The 14,768-nt window shown below is 42.8% G+C and overlaps 1 protein-coding gene across 6 annotated transcripts in view; it reads left to right on the forward strand.

Moving 5' to 3' along the window:
- Positions 1-14,632, forward strand: part of aak1a (AP2 associated kinase 1a) — a 32,389-nt gene extending 17,757 nt beyond the window's left edge. Inside the window, exons 12-20 of one of the 6 annotated variants that reach the window (XM_028577337.1) lie at positions 93-280; positions 588-781; positions 882-950; positions 1,279-1,368; positions 3,892-3,996; positions 4,191-4,292; positions 4,876-5,052; positions 5,385-5,474; positions 12,084-14,632. In XM_028577337.1, coding sequence (XP_028433138.1) covers positions 93-280; positions 588-781; positions 882-950; positions 1,279-1,368; positions 3,892-3,996; positions 4,191-4,292; positions 4,876-5,052; positions 5,385-5,474; positions 12,084-12,928 — 1,860 coding nt within the window. In that variant the 3' untranslated portion in view covers positions 12,929-14,632. The remainder of the gene's footprint in view (positions 1-92; positions 281-587; positions 782-881; positions 951-1,278; positions 1,369-3,891; positions 3,997-4,190; positions 4,293-4,875; positions 5,053-5,384; positions 5,475-12,083) is intronic. The other 5 variants (XM_028577339.1, XM_028577338.1, XM_028577341.1 and 2 more) reach the window with 5 other exon arrangements.
- Positions 14,633-14,768: the final 136 nt, after the last annotated feature.

Below are 14,768 nucleotides of genomic sequence, written 5' to 3' on the forward strand. Positions count from 1 at the left end.
CTTCTCATGTAGTAAAAGAGAAATTCTCTATTTGCATCAGGACGTTTTCATCTCATATTTCCGCCCTCTGTATCTTTTTCTTCTCCTCGTAGACGGCTGATCGAGTGATTCACAAAGTCGGCTCAATGACACCCCCCTCGTCGCCAAAGATGGCCCCTAAAAGCGGCCACAGACGCATTTTGAGCGATGTCACTCACAGTGCCGTCTTTGGGGTCCCGGTCAGCAAATCCACCCAGCTACTCCAGGCAGCCGCAGCTGAGGCTGGCCTCAACAAGTCCAAGTGAGCAGAATTGACTCCCTTCAGTGATCTGAGGATGAACTGTCTCCTTTCATGGCACTAAGTGAGCTGAGAAGGTTCAATAGACAGTCCATTCATATGACCGAACCCACGAAGGAGGAGAAACGACCCTTTTACATCCCAGAGCGTCCAGCTTAAAAATAATTGCTCAATTCAGTCTTTAAATAACTCTGCTTGCTCACTCTTATTTGCATACATCAGAAGGACGGGGTCCACAGACTTAACACCCATGATTGAATTTCACTGTGCACTCTCACCCATGTTTACGTTTTACTCCTCTGTACTGCAGATCAGCCAGCACGACTCCTTCTGGCTCCCCCTGCTCGTCCCAGCAGAGTGTATATCATCCAGGTGATGCTAACGCCCAATCGGCCCTTACTGCACCCAGCGCTCAGCCCAGCTGGAACCCTTTTGGGGATGACAACTTCTCCAAGCTAACAGCAGAGGAGCTGCTTAACAAAGACTTTGCAAAGTTAGCTGAGGGTAAGTGCAATGTGTTTACTGCATACTTACACCTGCAGCATTGGTAAAAAAGTCATTTGAACTTAAAATAATTGCTACTTTGCTGTTTGCTTGTGCACAGCTGCCGCACCTGGAGAGAAGGTCACAGGCTCCAGTGAAAATCTCATTCCAGGGCTCAATGCGTTTCCAGGTAAGTCTTTGCCTAATTCTTTTCAGTATGCTGTCTTATTGCTTTGCATGCTTCATCTCCCAGGAGGCTTTTATTAGAGTGATATATCGGTCATCATGTGGACATTTTTCTCAATATCTACATGCAATAATTCTATATCGAGAAAGGTGGAATTCAAACAAGTTTCTGACCAATTTTTGTGTTACTGTCTTGGCGAATGTCTAGCGTTGCCATAAAAATTTGATTATGTCTTCCCTGTCCCCTAGTTTTACCCACGTTCTTCTTTTCTTCATGCTCTCACATTCCTTCATTTGTTCTTCTCCATCTTTATTCACTGTTCAATGTTAAGCTGAAAGGTCGGCAGACATCATGAGTGCAGGTTCAGCGTTGTTGACTGTCCCGGACCCCTTTAATACCCTCTCCCTCTCTGACACCACAGGTAATTTTCCTTGTCACAACATGACACAGAACGAGCCTTGCCTTTGATTCTCTCCGGCCTTGGACTCTCACACAAATATATTCTTAGAGCTTATGAGTCACTCTTTTTATTTACTGAAGTAGTTCCCCGGATATCACATTTCCCAGTTGTTGGTTTATGAGTGCTGGTTACGTAGTTTTGATTTGTACACGGTCCTATCTTGTTGACATAGCAGGCAGCCTCACAGTGAGTCCTTGTCAGCTTCCATGAATAGAGACCGTAGCCACAGCTAGATCGCATCTCATTTGCAGATCTGTGCTTTCGCTGTTGCCTGGTAACCCAAAGGACAAATTCTCCTTTGTTAATTGGATTTTCTTACTGCCTGAAGGAGCCTGCTTACCAGTGCCACAAAGAATAAAATAAAGACAAGCATGCTGTCTTGTTAAAATAAAGACCCAGCCTTTTATGTTCTCCTCAGTTTAGCCTTTAGCCCTTTTGGAAGTGCATACTTCTTAGCTGGGTAACGTCCTTTGTGTAGTTGCCAGAACCTAGAGGATAAAAATGTTGAGGCTATTACATAATCAGGGTGTGGTTAATCTTCTCTACCCAGCCTAAGCTGGAAGCACACAAGCAAACACAGTCTGACTTTTGCTGATGGAGCAGAGAGGCGTATCTAGGCAGCATTTAGGATAAGTACTGCCTCTTTGGAATCGAGTAAAAATTCTGCATACTGTGCATCATTTTTAACATTACCTATGCTTTTCTATTGACTTCACTGACATTTAGGATTTGTAAAAAGCTTTTCATCAGTGTTGGCCTCTTTCCAATAGCGAAGGGGGCAAAAGGTCACATCTGCTGTGCCATTTTCTGAGCCAACACATTCCTTGACCCCCCCCACCCCTCACCCCCACAACCCCAATTTGCCCCATAGCAGTTTCCTGTAAGTATGAGCTGCAGTGAAAACTCAGTTGACTTGTCGTTTCATGCATGGACTGTATTTAAGCCTAACTAAATCACTAATTGTCTATAATAATAGAGGTGCAGAAAATTGAATATTGTTTTTATGATGAAGGTTTTGGTAAAGCCAACTTAACAAAGATAACATCTCATTTGTCTGTGCTGGTCCAAAAATGAGTTGAGGTGGTTAAGGGCGTCACAATTTTGATTTTAATTCGAAATCGACCGAAATTAAGTCGCAATCTCGGCTTGTCAAGCGGAAAAAAACACGTGTTGAAGTGCTGCGAGTCAAACTCCTCTAACTTAGCTACAGCCAGTCAAAAGATAGCACGGCAACTGCAGATGCAGGAGACCCATCGACAGAACTTGAACCCCCTCCTCTTTCACTGAAGTCGCCGGTGTGGAAGTATTTTGGATTTCCAGTGATTGACAACGTTCGATAGTAGTGACAACATCGTTTGGCTTAGTTATCAATGCCTTTAGCATCGTGGCTAACACTTTTGTTACTTTATTTTTTGACAAATCGTTTTGATGTCATTGTGCTATCCAAGCACAGTTAGCCTTTACAACAGAGCTGCTTCATAACACTTGTTAGATCATGTTTCATTCCAGAGTTCTGTCTTGATTTGTGTCGCTGTGTGCTCGTGGTGGGAAATTAATTTAAACAGAGAGCGGCATGTCGGAAATGCAATGCGCCTTGACGTAGATCCCCTTCAAGACCAGGCTGATGTTAGAAGTCCCTCTAGTGGACAGAATATGTAACAACAACCACATCATTATAGTGGCATTGACAATGCATAAGCCTTAGTAGTGTAGTACATATTAATAACTGTATTTGAGCATTAAATCTTTGAATATTATTTGAATAATGGCATAGCAACCTGTGCTTTAAAAAATGTAAAACTCGAGAATCGAACCGTGACATTAGAATCAAAGATTTAATCAAATCGAGGATTTGGAGAATCGTGACACCCCTAGAGGTGGCATGTGGACACTGACGGTGCATTTAGGAATCGCTGTGAAGAAACTCAATGATTGCTGTGGCTTTGTTTTGATAATTAAATGTTTGGTGTTAAGGTTTGTACTTCAAGAGCGTGCAAAATTCTAAATGTTTTCTGCAGTAATTGTTTGGCACCATAGTTCTGCTGGTAAAGACTGGTAGAGTTTTGGCCTTTTGCATGGGGTTTCACCCAACTTCCTGGTCTTGGAGGGCATGGCTGTGGTGAGCTGAACTAAATAAACTAAGAAATCATACAATACTTTTATCATTGCATTGTGGTGTGATGACTTTAAAATGTTCACATGATAGTCTTCATGCAGTCGTCATCCTATCATGTTTTTTTTTATTTTGTCCCTAACAATGTCGGCCATGTAGGCAACGGTTTAATACATATTTGTAATTAACTGTAATTATCTTCATTGATTTTGGCAATATGTCACATTTTTCCACATTGCTAGAGTTTCATATCTCGTTAGTTTTTCTGCTCCTTTTTTACTTGTATGAAAAATCCTCCATCGCCTTGTTCTCTCTCTCTTGCCGTCTGCCCATTACCTCTCTCCGTCTTTTCTTTCTTTGCTTGCTCACAGAGAAGCTGATTGAGGGACTGAAGTCCCCGGAAACTTCTCTGCTGCTCCCCGACCTCTTAACACCGGCCAACCCCTTCAATAGTCCTGCAGAGAGCTCCACCAATGGTACAAGTTCTGCCTTGCCCTGAAATTCCCAGTCTGCTCTGCATGCGTCTTCTTTGCCTTCCTTCTCCTCTTTCACTCGCACGTTCATGAAGTCAGAAAGACCCGCTGGGGAAAAGGATTAAAGAAGGCTTTTGTCAATTTTATCCCTACTAAGGCAATCTATTTTTCTTTGTATTACTGTCTTTTCCATGTAGTGAAGGCAGAGGTGTGTGTGGATTCACTGATTCCTGGTTTGGAAGCCCCCCAGGCCCAGCGACACCCGGGCCAGCCAGAGCTCCTCCCTGCCAGCATACCAGGTCAGCATCCTGGACCACAGAATAGGAAATCTGAACCTAATTCTTTGCAGCATCTCCCCTCCCCAAAGAATAATTCTTTCCAGCTGCGGTCACGATGCCCTTGTCACTTGTTGATATCATCTCGACCGCAAGGTTTTATTGAGGGATTTTTTACAACTGAAGTCACTTTTAGTTTCTTTGGCTTGGAAAGAACAAACTCATTTATCATTGACCTATCGCTGTTGTCCTGGCAAAAACACTGCGTGGGAAGCTGCCTTTTCAACTGAGAACATTGACAGATCTTTCATTATTGATGCTTATCACCTAAAATCCGCCCACAGTCTACATTCTTCTGTAATGATCGATATAAACTGTGGCAAACTGTAGGTTTTGGACTGAGTGTAGCTCCTGTCTTTGACTTTTCAGCATGTTTTCTAGAGATTTCCACCAAGACTTTCTTTTGATGCTGATGATTATATGCTTTCAGAGATGAAACGGTGAACTGACATACTAACAAAATGCATTTTTCTTCTGCTCCTTAAGCTAAAAATCTTATTTTTACTGTTGCCCCTTGTCCCTGTGGCTTTGCTTCATCCTGTCTCAGACTCTCTCACTGGGGAGGACTCTGTGCTGGGTTGCGACCTGTTATCTCATACTTCTCCTCATGGAAACCAGTCTGTTTCTGCTCTCCCGTCCTGCTCCTCCTCCTGCTCCTCTGCTCCTCCTGGATCCGGCTCTGGATCCTGTCTGGAGGAGCTGCTGCCTGGTCAGACGGCTTCTGGTAAGACCTCCTCTTTGCAGCACCCCTCAGCTGGCCTTATGTCCGCTGTGAAACCCCCGCAGACTCCAGGTCCTTCCAAAAACAGGAGATCCTGTTCAAATGTGATGTGGATTTAGAATTAGGCACATTAAATGACAGCTTCACAGACCCTTGACTCATTTGTAGAAGAGCAAAAAGCCACCTGAAATGCATGGCTTTTAAAATACTGTGACTGCCCTGGCTGCATCTATTTTTATTCTACTTGCATCCTCCTTTCTTTTTGCTCGCTTGGCTGAGTTAACTTCTTTCCCCCCCCCTCTATCATTCCTCCACCTCCTCTTCCTTCATCGCAGACTCTGCTTTTCTCATGCCGTGTGGGGAGAAGGGCAATGACGACGAGTTTGACCCTATTCCCGTGCTTATCTCCAAAAACTCAAATCAAGGTAAGGTTAACAGAATCCCGAGATGAGCGCTCACACAGGCAACGAGCCAGGAAGATGAATGCCTCAACCCCAAATCCGTTACCATAGCTCTTTCCTGTGATTGCTGATGTGAAGTCTTGTATGGGTGTGCTTGTCACATTAAGGCTTTTTATCCCATCAAGCTCTCACGTCAGTCGTCTTCCTATCTTTTGTTTCTAATGTTATACTGGCGGTGATTCTCCGCCCATGAAGGTGTTTGGCTCTGTGTAGTTTATCTTCAAAGTCTCCTTATGTTAGAATGGCATTCCCTTACTCCCCCCTCCTCCCCCTTGTAATGATGCAGCTGTATAAAATTACCCCAGCTCACACTCTGCCTGTTTCTCTTTCTCTTTTTGCCCCCCGTTCATGCATCTCTCTGCTCTGCCATCATTTCCCCTTCATCTTCATCAACTCCCCGCACTTAATTTCTCCATACAATCTCTGTTAACATTACTTATTCTTTTGCTTGTTTTTTCACAACCTCCCCCGGCTCTCCTTCCATGCCCATCTCTCTCTCTCTCTCTCTCTCTCTCTCTCTCTCTCTCTCTCTCTCTCTCTCTCTCTCTCTCTCTCTCTCTCTGGCACGTTTTCAGGTGGTCACTCGCGCAGCAACAGTGGCAGTTCAGAGTCCAGCATCCCCAACTTGGCCCGATCCCTTCTGCTGGTGGATCAGCTCATCGATCTCTAGAGAGGGGGTGGGAGAGGTTGAAGGGGGCAGTGTGCAATCCTAACAAAGGGACGGGGGGACAGGGGGAGGGTGGGGGAGATGGGGACTCTGAATCACTTAATGTAGCACCTTATGAAGTGAAACAAAAGGAGCCAGCATAGATTGGTTCAGTTGAATCTTTCTTTCTATGTGCCTCCTTGGCCTCAATTCCATCTGTAGTTGCCTGATGATAAGCTGGCTTCTTATATCTCCGCTGGCCATTGACATTCCCACGCTGGTAAAAAAAAAAAAAAAGAAAAATCTTTTCTTTAATGCCTGAGCATATCGTCTTGCTTCTGTCCTGACTACACCATGGTCTTCTTCATGCTTTCCCTCGTACTCCGCATTAATATCCCCTCATTGAGTGCACTGCCATGGTGATCCACTTTCATCGTATGCACACATAAAACTTGCTTGATCACAGCTGCATTGTTTTCACTTTGTGTACTTGTTCAGGGTTGAAGCTTTGTTTGAACACGCCAACTTCAGGCATGCTCATTTGTGTCAGGGGTCTGACCAAAGAGTGAGGAGTCCAAACGCTGTAGACCACCAGGGTAATGTGTGACGCTGCACTCTCCTGTGAAAGCTTTGAACCACTGAGAAAAGTTGGCACAGAAATGTCAGCTTCGGGGAAGTCTATACAGATGTCTCAAACCGTTGTGTTGTGGGTTTCTAAGGAGAATCATTTCAATCACCTTAGGAAGTCAAATCTGCTCTATTCTGTGCGACTACTCCAATATAGATCAGTAATCATGTTTTGACAGTATCTAAGCTAACTTAGTACATGCATTCAAAGAGCTGCAGCCTCGGCATCAACCGTATATCGATACTTTTCTCTGGATGTTAAGCCGGGTATCCTAGAAAACTACACATGTTGAATCTGTCCGTCTGAAACCGGTGAACTCAGTGTTAACATGGCTGATTAATTCGGCTCCATTGCCATGGCAGGAAGCTTTCTTTTTCAGCATTACCTACAACACTTAGCAAGACCGATAATGGTGTGTGTGCATTTTATACATCTTTTTATGTGTAAGTTCATGAACTCATCGTCATATCTTTGACCCATTGTCAAGTAGGGCTGTCTTCGACAAAAGAAATTCTTAGTCGACTAGCACTCGTATGATTTTGTTGACTAATCGGTTAGTCGATTTAATCGACACATTTGTGCGCTTTGAGTGGTCGTTGAGACGAGACAAGCGCAATATCAATGCAGTTCATTTTACATCTGTAAAACTGCGTTTCTCCACAAAGAATCGTGCAAAAGTACCACTTTAAATCTTGTGTTTACCAGAAATGTGCTCATAATTTTCTTGAAAATAAGGCATTCAGCATGAAAAAAGCATTACTACTACATTAGCACAACTAATCGTCTAAGAGGGGGCAGCCCTATTGTCAAGACAAGCACAGCGGAAACAAAAGGGAATCAAATGATTTGACCTGTAGCCATGCCAAAGCTAAAGGAAAGATTTTATTATTATGCTGTGTTTGCCATGTGTCGGGCTGCTCTCAGGGTCAGTGAAGAATGAGCAGATTCTTCTGGCAGCATACCACTTTTACAGAGAGGGGGGTGCAATATAGATTTTATCGTAGCAAATATGAGACAAAAGTATTCAAGTTTTAACAGCCACTAAATACAAATATTTTAATTTGAAAACCATGCCTCTAAAATGTATTTGTTCTGAATTCACCTTTTTTTTTTTATTTAAATATGAAGTTTCTTGATTTGCAATTGGAAAAGCTGAAATTGAATATATTAGTTTTTTTTAATGGTCACAAATTCAGATCCAAAAATCCCAAAAAAACAGCTGGGCTACCTGGGACAGGAGAGGCAATCGATCCCTGAATGCAAACGAACGTACTTCTGGCCTATCAGAGCCGGGCTGGTCAGTCATGTGACGAACAGCGCGTGAACAACAGGGCCCCGGTAAGTCGTCCGATTTTCAAATAGATTTTTTTAGATCTTAGAATTGGACCAATTGAATTTGAGCCACCTGAATCTATTTTATTTTCCATTAAAATTTTAAATACTTATGCTTCTTGTTTGCTTTCGTAATATTTAATTGTAGTTACTGGGCTAAGAAATTAGTTTTACATGAAAATCTCACTCCTTTTGACATCCTCTCCAATTTATTCCTACCACAGACGTTGAGGGCATTTAGCCAAAGAAATTCAGAAAAATAAGTCCTTTTATATGTACATAAAATCACTGTCCCGTCGGTCCTCTGCTCTTGTCAGCACTCGTAAAAGTAGATGTTTTTTTGTGTGTGTGTAACATTTAAAGGCATTTCATCTATCATGGTATGAATAAAAATGACTATTATTGATAGCGCTTTTATGAACTGAGTACCATTATGTAAAATTTATAAGGATATATAGTTCAAAACAAATATTTGTGTAAAAAGCTGTATTTTAGAGTGCAAAGATGTTGACCCTCTCCTCTTGTCTCTTCTCTTCATCCATGTCAAGCATTCAGCTAGCGCCTTTGTTTTAGATCGTCACCATCGACACAAATGTGCTCATGACTTACCTGACTGGGTAGTATTTTTATCTCTCCGCTACAGTTCTTTACAGAAAACCGGTATTCGTCAGTTACTGTTTATTACTGGGAGAGATTTGATCAAACAGCCAGCAAAACAGAGTTGTGGCTAGAAGGGACACAGCTACTGCATTTTGTTAGAAAAAGTGAGCGTCATGGTAGCAGTAGGTAAGACTTCTAAAACTAACTTTCTGTCATATTTGCTGAAACTGACCCTATGTTCCAGTAGAACTACATGAAGCGGGTTATTTAAAAAAAAATCCAGCTCCTCTGGCACCACCTACAGCCTGTAGTGTGATTTGCAAAAATCCACCGCTCCCTGTTCAGATGCACCAATCATGGCCGGGGGGGTGGGGTGTCTAACTGCGTCTCAATCACTGCTCATGCACACACATTCATTCTCCCTTGTGGGGGGAGGAGCTTAGGAGATAATTTTGGGCTTTAGCGGAAAGGGGGGAGGGACTGAGAAATTGTCGATGTTCACATTTTTTTGGCTAGGTCCTGGATCTTCGCAATCCTACCTACAGCACCTTTTAAGTTTAGGCACCAAAACAACTAGGTTAGTTCAGGAAAAGGGTCGTGGTTTGGATTAAAACACTACAAACGCACGTTTCCTGGGTAAAAGTATTAAAATGTTATTAGATTAGATTAGATTTTGTGAGATTTTGCGTAACTTCCGGCCATAGCTGTATCCCTTCTAGCCACAACCGCAAAACAGAGCTAATGACGGAATAAACTTCCTGATATCTCTGTAGCACCTCCCACCTCTGATAACCGCTCTCTTTCGTTTGGCTAATGATCTTAAGAAAGGCTTGAAAAAACAGCTGTACTGTATATCACATCTGATCACAATCACTAATCGCAGCTGACTTTGCATTACAAGTATTACCTTTCATTTTGGCTTTACTCTAGCCAAGGAAGGTCCGTTGCAAAGGCATAAGTCTCTTTTTAGGGTCCATATCACCTTAGGTATATGCACATAGAAACGGAAAACACTTATTTCCACTGATATGCCGTCAGTGGTATACAGTGTAAACTTGAAGTTTGGGACATAAATAGTTTCCTGCTCCACCCAGTATGACGCATTGTAAAGGTTAGTCATCGACAACACTAAGAATTCGCATTGGTAAATAAAACTATGCTTTTTTTTTTTTCTTTCCATCTAATGTTGTTCAGTTAAGTCATTGGCATTTTTGTGGCTAATCTATGCAATCCTACGAAAACGCTGCATGTTCTTATCCAACTCTAAAATGCTGTATCCTGTAGAGTTCTCGCCTTGGCCGTAGAGTTCGACTTGTGTTGCTGTGTGAAACAAATGTACTTGTTGTGCCGGTTGGGTGGATATGGTGGCAGGTGTAGAAAATACTTTGATTATATCAAAATGTTTGACATGATTTGGCAGATGTTGTATGTCAAAGCAGGACCATTGTGGAGTGTGTACTTCTATTTTCATGAATTAAGGTTCAGGGAGAGAGACACTGAATAAAACTCATTAATGTGAATGTAAATTAAGTCTCTTTGGGTCATATTATTTGTTTTTTTTTACTTTGAGAAGAGAGTTTAAAGCTTGATTATAACATTTCTTTATTGTTTTAATTTGCAGGCAGATTATTATTCTTTCTGGGAACCAAATTGGATTTCAGATACTCTAATCTAACTTGATGGTATCCACTAACTAAGGCCTTTTTGGCTCAGATTTCAGTATTAAAACATAATTTATTAGTTTGCACCTCTTAGTACATGCGTCATCAGAAACGTGTGCAGTTCTCCTTCAGGCATGCTAGCAATGCTCTAAGATTTAAAGCACTATTCCAGTGTTTTCTAGGTTTTCTTTCCTATTCCTTTTCGTGTCACCCCTTCATATCTTAGTTGTTCTACCCTTCCTGGATGTTGGTAGACATGCATTTTAAAATCCCATTACTGTTGTCGTGAGCTTTGGGTTCCCGGATTGTGTTCCTTTTTTGTTAGATTGTCTTTGACAGCTTGTGCAGTTGTACTTCAAGCTTTCCTCTCAGATTTAAAGGACTATTCCAGTGTTTTCCACGTTTTCTTTCCTAATCCTTTTTCATGTCACCCCTCCATATCTAAAATTGCATTACTGTTGTCGTGATTGGTAAAGAGCTTTGGGTTCCCAGATTGTGTTCCTTTTTAGTTAAATTGTCCTGTAGAGCCTGTGAGCTGTGTTGTGAGGATTTGATGGCTGCCAACTCACGGTTGGTTGCTGTTTTGGTACTCGGCCCTCTGACCCGTGAGATGATCGTTTCAGTTTGATTAACTCTTGCTTCAAATCATGTAGACAAGTGTATAATATATGAAATGGGCTGTGGACAGTTTGAAACAGACGAGCGATGAAGGAAATGACCCAAGAAGTAAAACAAAAAACTGGCGTTTTCCTTTTTAATGGCTGCAACTAACCTCTTCCCAAGAGCTGCCAGCTAACGGCTGCTGTCAACCCCGCTGAGGTAAGACTGATCTGTCTCTGCTCATCTGTGCAAACCTGTCTGTCCCTAATTACCTACTACTTCTGCTGTGAACGCTCTTTGTCCTTGTTTCCACAGACCTACTGACTCCCTCTACCTCAACACAATCAATTCTAACTAAAAGCAGAATCGCTGTTTCCCCTAACACAAAGCGCTGTTTCTTTGTTTTTTATTAAAAGGTTGAGGGTGCTGCAGGTGTGCTGAAGCTAATTTGTGGAAACAAGGTTATTTGATGTTGTAATGCTGTAGAGCTGGCAAGTTTTGTCTGTCGTACGTGACTCGTTCAGAGTAGAATGTGTCTGTATTGTTGTAATCCTGTGCGGGTTTCCTACTGTTGCGTCGTCGTTATTCATTCTTCAGTGATTACATATGTTACAGATGATCCATCAGTCATATTGTATGTGTCATGTTTGTGTGACTGAGGTCTGATGGTCTGGTAGCTAGATGAGCCGCTGGACCTCAGGTTGACAATATTTATACCTTCTAGTAGAGCTGCAAAGATGAATCGATTAGTTGTCAACTATTAAATGAATCTGCAATTATTTTGACAGTCGCTTAATCGGTTAAAATAATTTTTTATGGGGAAAAAAGTAAAAAATTCTGTGATTCCAGCTTCTTAAATGTGAATATTTTCTTGTTTCTTCACTGCTCTGTGACAGTAAACTGAATATATATTTGAGTTGTGGACAAAACAAGACATTTGAGAAGGTCATCTCGACATTTTTCACCTTTTTTTTTGTTTGTTTTTTGACATTTTATAGACCAAACAACTAATCGATTAATCGAGAAGATAATCGGCAGTTGCAGCTCTACTTTCGAACGTTTGTACCATCTGATATGTTTTTCTTTATCTCTGCTCTCTAATACAGATGTTCAAGGGGAAAGCAATGGCTACTCAGTTCTTAGTGAGGGACAGGAGACTGAACCTGCAAAAAGAGAATCTCGCGCAAACGAGGGATGTGTGCACTCCAGCGATGATGATGATGAAGAGGAGGAGGATGAAGCCCATGAAAAAGAACCGCAGGATGATGGAGCCGTTGAGAGTCACGCAGCCGTCCACGACTGCAGCGGCTCCAGACCTCTGCTGCTCGACTCGGAGGACGAAGAAGAACCTCAGTTATTCGTCCACTCGTCACCGCGCTCCAGCGCAGTCCCAACGCAACCGCCAGCTACCTTCCACCAACCAGCTCCGAGCGCCTTCGCTCAGAATCATTCCCAGCATGTACACGAGCCAGCAAAAGGGCCAGATGTCGCCGCGGATGTTTTCTCCAAAGCCCCCTTTCGCGTCGCGCAAGAAGAAACGGCCGACGTGTTTGCCAGCGCTCCGTTTCCGCGCGGCCCCCTTGCAGCGCCGCAGCACTTCGACGTATTCTCTCAGGCTCCGTTCGGAAAAAGAAAAGAGGCTCCAGGAGCTCCGCAATCGTATCCTCACGCGTCTGGAGTTCACGGCGTGACCGCTGATCACGGCGCGCTGGGACAAGTTGTCCAGCAGCCGTTCCGCCCACAAGCTCTGGCCAAATATTCCAGACACTTTGAGGGACCTGCGCCGCACAAGCCAGTAGCAGCTCACCGGGTAGTGTCGAACGTGAGCAGGCAAGCCGCTGTGGCGTCGGGCCCCGTCGGACCTCTTCACTCATGGACCTCGGAAGTGAGCGTCGTAGACCCTTTCGTCTCTGCGCCCTTTCCCCTCAAGGCCCCGCAAGAAAAGCCCTGAGCGCACGCTCGGGAGAGGTCGGCGCTCACCACTGAATTATGCAAACCATTACAGGCGTCCTGCATGCTGTTGCAAGCGCTGCAGCTGGACTGCAGGCCTGCATGGATCTCATTCTTTACCGGCTCCAATTAGTGGTAGTGCGAGGTCATCTTTACACTTGAATGCTCCATTAGAGTAAGAAAACTGACATAAATCCTTGACTCCTAGTCTCTTCTTCTTTTTTTTTTTATATATATTTCCTGTCGCGTCCTTTTACCTTTTTTTTGAATTGTCCTTGGTCCTTTTGGTACGTACATCTAAACACAAAGACAATATGGTGGTCAAGCATTTGATTGTTTTCTTGCCTACCTCAGTTACTTTTCGTTATCGGCGCTAAAACACCACGCAGTGACGGGGTTCGTAGTAGGGGTGTCACAATTTTCCAGATTTTTAAATCAAGAATGAGCTTTCAATTTCTACTATCGTAATCAAAAGCAGGGTCGGCGATTACCCCATTATTTTTGTTTCTCTCCCCACCTGCGCCTACTTGCGCACGTCCAAAGAAAAACGGCATAGCTTACCGGCTGGTAGCATGCAGCTAAAGACACAGGGTAACGTTAGCTTAGCGGTAGCCTGCAGCTGCTCTTTTCCAGACACCATGGCCACTGCCGGAGTCTGAGATAATGGCGAAACAACAGAACTGGAAACTCCTCCTGCTGCTTCCCTGAAGTCACCGTGTGGCAACATTTATTTGCCATATAAGTACCCTTCTGCCATCTAGTGGCTCTTCTTGTGGCGTTGCCGTCACTGCTGAAAAGAAAATGTTTAAATCGAAAACTGAATCGAATCGTGACACCCCTAGTTCGTAGATGGTCTGCAGCTTTGGCAGTTTCATTTCCTGTATATTTTTAGCTTCACTGTGAAACTATGGTCTGATCACGCCTCATTCCTCCTCTTGTATTAGTTCTTAGAATTCAACAAGATCATAACTTCACAGAAGCTTGGAAGAGGAAAAGACACTGTAAAGATGTTTCAGGGGAATGTATCTATAATTCCATCCATGTTACAATGATTCCCCTCAAAGGCCATAGTTTTGGGCTCTTTGGTCTTCATGCCTGACAGTTTGTTACAGGGCAGATGCTGGATAATGATGCATACCGGTAGACATTTAAAGAATAACATTTGTTGATATGAATTGTTACTTTTGTTTCATTCCAAAATGTTTGCATTTGGTCATGTTTTATGTTTGTGGTCACTACCCTGTCTAATGAAAATGGAATATCAATGTCTATTCCACGTAACGTCCAAACCGTCATTAAAATGTTAGACATAGAAAACTCATTATAGTTGTTCCTATGTTAGATACGTGTAGAAGACTCCCTTTTCTTTGTTTCTACTTCCTTTACAAGATGATATCTCTCTGAAGCCTTACACCCTTACAGTACATCCCTCCAACCACATCAAACAGCATAAATCACTTTTGCCTTTTGTGCCCTCCTTAAAAAAAACTGCCGCGTTTACATCGTTTTATTGCACTTCATTGCATTCAGCACCAAAATACTTGTGAACAATCATGTACAACTTCATTTTGCTCTCTGCGGTCCGTTAATGCACCGAGATTTTCATTCAACTCTGTAATGCATCTCTATCGTAGGTCTCTATAAACTCCAAATGTGTACTCACTGTGACTCACACTGATGTGAAAACTTAAACTGCAAAAAAAAACAAAAGCTTTGCTTCACAGTTCCAGTCAGGGATTGTATCGATACTGTCTTGTAAGTGAGAACTTGAATGGTGACGGATTGATGACATTCCTTTTTGAATTTATTTCCATCGTCATTTGGGAATATTTTATTGTCTT

This window comes from Perca flavescens, chromosome 5 (assembly GCF_004354835.1).
Source record: "Perca flavescens isolate YP-PL-M2 chromosome 5, PFLA_1.0, whole genome shotgun sequence".
NCBI classification, from domain to species: Eukaryota; Metazoa; Chordata; class Actinopteri; order Perciformes; family Percidae; genus Perca; species Perca flavescens.